This window comes from Aptenodytes forsteri, unplaced genomic scaffold (genome assembly GCF_000699145.1).
Source record: "Aptenodytes forsteri isolate BGI_AS27 unplaced genomic scaffold, ASM69914v1 Scaffold55, whole genome shotgun sequence".
Taxonomy (NCBI): domain Eukaryota; kingdom Metazoa; phylum Chordata; class Aves; order Sphenisciformes; family Spheniscidae; genus Aptenodytes; species Aptenodytes forsteri.
In genome coordinates, this window is record NW_008796063.1 from 12,272,482 (window position 1) to 12,279,320 (window position 6,839).

General features: G+C 39.2%; 1 protein-coding gene across 8 annotated transcripts in view; it reads left to right on the top strand.

Annotated features, from left to right (window-relative positions):
- The window catches only part of TNRC6A (trinucleotide repeat containing 6A), a 53,335-nt gene that overhangs the window by 42,716 nt on the left and 3,780 nt on the right, over positions 1-6,839 (top strand). For 4 of the 8 annotated variants that reach the window (XM_019473973.1, XM_019473974.1, XM_019473976.1 and 1 more), the window contains 6 exons: positions 264-296; positions 2,999-3,130; positions 4,644-4,802; positions 5,339-5,479; positions 6,002-6,109; positions 6,336-6,557. In XM_019473973.1, the coding sequence (XP_019329518.1) occupies positions 264-296; positions 2,999-3,130; positions 4,644-4,802; positions 5,339-5,479; positions 6,002-6,109; positions 6,336-6,557 (795 nt within the window). The remainder of the gene's footprint in view (positions 1-263; positions 297-2,998; positions 3,131-4,643; positions 4,803-5,338; positions 5,480-6,001; positions 6,110-6,335; positions 6,558-6,839) is intronic. The other 4 variants (XM_009286501.2, XM_019473977.1, XM_009286499.2 and 1 more) reach the window with 3 other exon arrangements.

The following is a 6,839-nucleotide window of genomic DNA, read 5'->3' on the forward strand; positions in this document are numbered from 1 at the left end:
GAGCTAAAGGATTTTTAGAAGTAGAATCCATACAAAGAATCCATTGATGTGGTCTCATTTCTTTGGATTTTAAAAATGTTTTCAATGAATCTGGAACTGCATAGGTAGAACAAAATGTTAATTGCCCTTTTAGTGGTTTTGTCCAGGAAAGAAAGCTTTTAGCTCTGCATTTTTAAAGAATGCATTTTTAAAGAATTTCAGGCAAAATGTCTGAACATTTATAAATACAAACATCTCCTGTTTCTTTCTCCTTACATTTCCAGGCTTCTGTCCAATTTCTACTTCAGAAATTCCAGGCTTGTATATTTTCTCCTTACTTTAGGTCCCTTTTTAATGCTATCTTACACTTACTACAACTGTATACCATTTACCTCTTGTTCTTTATCCCTATTTTTTTCCTCCTCTTCAGTTTGCTTTTCTTCTACGTTATTCTAATCTGGTCATTTCTGTTGGGCTGATTTCCTTTGCATTCTCATTGCCCTTTGTAGGAAAGTTTGTTTAATAGACTGCTGCTGAAATCCTTGTGCTTCTAGGTGGAGTGTTATGGAGCCAGTGGGTTGGTGCAGGCCATGCTGTTGCACTGCATGTGGCACACTGGAATTTTGCTTGTGGCCAGTCTTAAGTCCAGGCTGCTGCTTAATAGTTGCTGATGGTGATTGGCATCAAGATCTAACTACTGCTTTGATTCAAAGGGCAAGGCATAAAAATGAAGTTTGTTTAGCTATTAGAGACATTATGTTAGGTCTAATGAAAGGAATATTTAACTTTCTCGCCAAACTTCATGCGGAGTAATTGTATCCTGCCTACGTTAGGTTCCTTTCTGTTTCATTTCTTGAGTTGAATTGTTGTATACTATTGTTAAGTAGCTGCTTTCTCACCTTAATCATTGCCACATTTCAGGAACCTGCAGTATATGTAAGATTGCTTTGAGATCCCTCAGGAATCTGCTGCAGTATACGTAAGAATTCTTTGGGATCCCTTTGGAGTAGTACTGTATAGTGATATAAGCAAGTTGAGCCACACTCAGTCCACAAATAAAAGCTTAAGGGTAGAAATAGTAGGTTGCTGGAGTTTCTTCACCCTGTAGTGAAAAATTGAGTCGAGGAGTATTGGTAGCATCCTCCAAGTGCATAAAGTATAGTAGCATAGTCATGTGAGAAGGAGCTGAACTTGCCAAGTTGTCTTCTGGAAAATCTTGCAGGTATGTTATTTTCTCCATGTTCTAACGTCAGGAGACCTAGCAACGAAAGCAGGGGAGGTCCTGTTTGCATTCTGGGGAACTGAATTTGTCGAGATTCACTAGGTATTTGTTCATCAAAAGCAGAGATTGGGGATGGGTGGGGGGTGTCCTTCTCTCTAGTGGACCAGTGCTGCAGTCACATCCCGATTCATTGATAGAATTAAGTATTTCTAATATTAAAAATACCTTTTTCTGCCAAATAGTGAGTATAGCTGAACAATATAAAATCTTCCACAGTTGGATATGAAAAAGTACTTCTGGGAAGACTGTTTAAATTCTAGATTATGTCTAGGGACTGATGTTCATCCCTCAGTCCACAGGTTTCAAATACGGAGCTATGGACATGGATCTGTGCCTGCCAAGGGGCTGGCATTAACCTTTTCAGCTAGATGTGCCTCTTTGCCAGCTTGTGGCAAACCTATTTGCCGTTCTTTTAGAGGTCTGTCTTCTGCAAGCTTCTTCAGAGTTAGAAGAAAGGTTATTGTTGTACATGGGTTATTCCTCTGACAACAGCAAAATGCCGGAGGGAGAGGTGTCAGAAACTGGATTGATTGGACTTTTCCTTTTTTCTGTTTCAGCTATTGATAGTTGTTATATTTCTTAAAACTCGGCTGTCCTGTGACAAGGCTGAGCCTTTCTCTGAGGCTTTTCAAGGGGCTACTTTTCTGACATCAACATCTGATCATGCATTTAAGGAAAAACAAATGAAAAAAACCCCAACCAAACAAACAAAAAAACAAATCAGCTTCAATATGGCAGTGAATATCGACTCAGGAACAAAATTAAGCACTAGTTTCCAGTGCTGAATGAAGGTGTTTCTAGTAGAAATTTGAGAAGTTCCATGTGTGTCTCTGGCCCTAAGTTAAAATGTTGTAGTGGTTTATTTTCAGAAATGAAGTAAATAGATCTGAAGGGCTGGAAATGTAACCAGGTATGGTTGTGAATTAAGGATTCCTACAGACCTGGAAAGAGAGCAGGCATGCCAAAGTCAAAAGCGTGGGCACATTGTTCAAGCCCGGAGTAGCTGGTTCTCACAGGTATTTGGATTGATTTGGGTTGGCATTGTGTTGATTCTCTGGCAGATAAACATTTTGAAATACAGACAACAGCTTAGAACAGGCGAAGACAAGTTTTGTTTGTTTTCTCTTACTGAGGTTTTAATACAGTGTGAGGAAGAGAGTAGTATTACTTGTGCAGTTCCATGCGAAGTGCTTATCTATCTGTGCTGGCATGGTTCAGAAGCTGGCGAGGTGTCCTGTTGAACAGCCCAAATAAGAAAGGGAATGAGGCTGTAACTGCAGATACCAGTACAGAACTTCTGCTGAATAGGGATGAGTACAGACACACCCTCCTGCTGAGAAGAGTGTCTTTTATAACTGAGCGTAGCTCTTCAAAGTACAGTACTTCTACTTTGTACAGATGAGATCAGTTGTTGTGCTGGTGCTAGACCGGTGTTAGAAATGCCACGTTTTTTAGACGTTTACATTTTAGTTTCTCTAACTTCCTCAATGGCTTCTTCCACTGACATTTTTGCATGAAGACATCAGCTGAGAACTTCAGAGTGCTTTGCATTGCTTAGCTTAGCTTCTGTCTGTAATAAGTTTACTGTATTAAATGCTAGAATGTTTCTCAAAAGCAGAGACTTGGAAGCATGAAATAACCATAGTAATATGCTCTTAAATGTTTATTAGGACAATAGTGGTAATTAGCAGAAGAAAAACATTTAGTCTGTATTTCATAAGCTATATATGTTTTTAGGAATGAACTCAAACTTGAATGTAAACATGGATATGAGCAGTATTAAAGAGCCACAATCTCGATTGAGGAAATGGACTACAGTAGACAGCATTTCTGTGAACACATCGTTAGATCAAAACTCCAGCAAACATGGTATGTTAAATGTGTCATTAAAGGAGTATTTGACATTACACATCAGATTTTCACATTCTGTGTATAAAATGCAGGTTTGCGATATTTAGGCCTGTAGTTGTAACTAGTTGTTTGTGTTGCTTGTAGCTGTCAGAATTTGTATTGTGTTGTCTGTGCCAAACTTGCTGCTTGTCTTGTACAGCAGCCCATAGCTTGCTTGAATGTTTTTACTTACAGAAGTAATCTTGTGATGAGATTTAGTAGAAATGTGCAGAATTCGTTTTTTAACCAGACTTTTCTTTAAGTGTGACTACTGCTACTAGTTTTACTTTAATCTGGATTGGAATGTTTCATATATGTTTAAACCAAAAGCTTTAGATTTTCTAGCTTTCTTCCCCCCCACTCTGCTGGCCTTAAGGTGATTTATGGGGATTTAACTCTGTGTGCACGTGTTCTGGTCATGTCTGACATTTTTAGTTGCAGGTTTTGGTTATGAATGTGTATGTTTGCATTCTAAAAATGGGGAGAGCTTAGAAGGGATAGAGGAGGCGGACTTGGTTGCTTCATATTTCATTCCAGTAATCAGGATTCATATGACACTTCAACTGTTTCAGTTGCTTGAAATCTCATCCAGTTAAAATTTGAGTCTGTAGCACAAAGGTTCTGTGTCTAAAGATAGTTATTAAATGTCTCCAGTCTCCTATTACTGTTCAGTCTTCAGATTGTTTGGATATTTTTAGATATGTCAGCTGTTTCACTACTATGAAATGACTTGCTGCCTTAAGCATCTAGTGGAGATAACCTGCTACTGCACTTCTGAACTTCATCTGATTGTTACAGATGAACAGCAGTCACAAGTGTTGGTGTTACTTTAGCTGTAGGTAATGTTTTCTGAATAGTATTAGGAATTTGATTACTTGAACTCCATATTGCATTGACTCACTAGTAAAAGTCAGTTATTCCCTCAGAACTGTAGATGCTTTGCTGTGTGTAACAACTTTTAAACTTCTCCTTACAGGACTTGCACAGAATCAAATAGATTGTGTACAGGGCTTTTGTTCCTTGCTCTGCCTCCAGTGATTTTTAATTTTTTTATTTTTTCCCCCCTCCCAGGAATATGAGTAGAATTTACAGAGCTTTGCAGCAGCTAAAGATCCTTGAGATTTTGTAGAGGCTTCTTCCAAAAGCCCTCCCATCACAGAATATATTCACTACCCCTGTTACCCAGTTGGGGTCTCACAGAATGCTCTTACCCTCTTGAATTAATATTTTATTTAAACTGAATAAGTATGCTATCTTAATGAGATGATTTCATGGGAGATTATTCTTATGGTTTTCTCTTGAATTATTCAGAAGCATTTCACTTTAGATTATATAACCCTGTATGACTTCCTATATAACTTGACATCATAAGAGGACAGTATGCTGCTATGTATTTCATGAATGCTTTACACGGGTATGTTTTTATATATATATATATGTGGTATATAAAAATTGGCTATGAAAAATATTTGATGACTTTTTTTTTAATTAGGTGCTATTTCAAGTGGTTTTAGGCTGGAAGAGTCTCCATTTGTTCCATATGACTTTATGAACAGCAGTAATTCACCAGCCAGTCCTCCTGGATCTATTGGGGACGGCTGGCCCCGTGCCAAATCGCCTAATGGCTCTAGCAGTGTTAACTGGCCACCAGGTACGCAATGCCAGTGCTTACTCTTTGCATGGCTCTTACTGTTCAGCCGTGTTTCTTCTGTGTTCCTTGGTCATTACTTGTGGAGGGGGAGGGGACACAACCTGCAGAAAAGCATTAAGGGTGTGTTTTTAGCGGATCAAAATTGAGAGCAGTAGTTTTATTGTACAAAGAGAAGTATATCTCCCTGCTCTGAGATTTTACCCTGGTGAGATGGGACCAGAAAAACTAGAAATGAAGTGAATAAAGTGAAAAGACAACTAAATTAAGTCAATTAAATGCTTAAAAGGTTTTGGATTTTCAGTCATTGAGATGTATTGTTTAGACAGCTGTTTCCTGTAAAAAAAAAAAAAAAAAAAAAAAAAAAAAAAAAAAAAAAAAAAAAAAAAAAAAAAAAAAAAAAAAAAAAAAAAAAAAAAAAAAAAAAAAAAAAAAAAAAAAAAAAAAAAAAAAAAAAAAAAAAAAAAAAAAAAAACAAAAAAAAACCAAACAAACAAAAACCCACCAGATAAGCTTCTTTTCTGAATCTCTATTCCTAGAGTTTCGTCCTGGTGAGCCATGGAAAGGTTATCCAAACATCGACCCTGAAACTGACCCTTACGTCACTCCTGGCAGTGTCATAAACAATCTTTCAATTAATACTGTGCGGGAAGTTGACCACCTCAGGGACAGGAACAGTGGTATGTTCAGATGCTATGTTTTCTAACTGTGTACTAATCTTCCTTCAGTCACAGAGAGAGACTGTTTACTTGGAGATGTTTGCTACTTGCTCATCTCCTTGTTTATCTTTTGTATTGTGGATTTCACGGCTGAAAAGCTCATCTTTGGCTCAAGCACTGCTACTTGATGTAACGCAACAGATATTCCAAGAATGCGGGTAGAGTGAGCGAGCGCTCCTGATCTGCATTCTGATGTAATTCTGTGCACAGAGAGGCAGTGTGTTTGAAAGTAGGCAAGCACAACTTGGCAGTCTAGCCATTGCAGTAATGTAACTAGCTTTTGCTTGCAGTGAGTGCAGGGTGCTTCCTGCTGTTGAGCGTGCTTGCCACCACGTGCCTTTGGATCAAGGATGAGGACTGAGAAGAGTGGAGGAGGTCCCTCGTCTGAGTGTGCAGATGTGTTCAGTCTGGGCTACAAGTCATGCCTTTTAATTTTACTGCATTTGTGATGCACTGTGCCGTGACTGACTTCTGTCTTTATAGGGTCATCCTCATCTTTGAACACCACGCTGCCTTCAACTAGTGCCTGGTCATCCATTCGTGCCTCCAACTACAATGTTTCCCTCAGCAGTACAGCACAAAGCACTTCAGGTGATGTCTGCTTATATTGCTCTGAGCTGGTGTTTCTTCCCCTTCACGTGCTTCAGGGGGATACTAAATGTTAATAAAAAGTAGTCCTGAGGTCTCGTCTGAGTGGTAACTTCACTAATTTTCAAAGTAGCTATTTCGATTTTACTCTGATTTAGCAGCTTTTATTTGTAGCAAGGTGATGGTTCCAGCAGCATAGTGATTATGGTTGTCTTTGTATGTCTTTCAGTAGCCAGAAACAGTGATTCCAAATCAACATGGTCTCCTGGATCAGTCACTAACACCTCTCTGGCTCATGAGCTGTGGAAGGTCCCTTTGCCACCTAAAAGCATCACTGCTCCGTCCCGCCCACCTCCAGGGCTAACAGGCCAGAAACCACCGTTGTCCACTTGGGATAATTCCCTTCGTTTGGGTGGAGGATGGGGAAATTCTGATGCCAGATATACCCCTGGTAAGGATGTCTTTTTGTGTACGGAGGTTTTTTGTTTTGCTGTCAAGCTAGGGAGTCTCCTGTGCATTTGATTAGATAATCTGTCACTGTTAGCTAACATCTGTACCATTTGTCTTGCCAAAAGCAAAAGCTGGTCTGTATATCCTAAACTGCATTGCGGCAGACTTTCTACTGAATAAAACTGGGGGGGAGGGCTAGGTATTGCATGCAGCGGTAACATGGATGGCACTGAGGTTTTTTCTGTCCTTAGTATGAACCATCTCTCCAAGTGCTTTCTGAGTT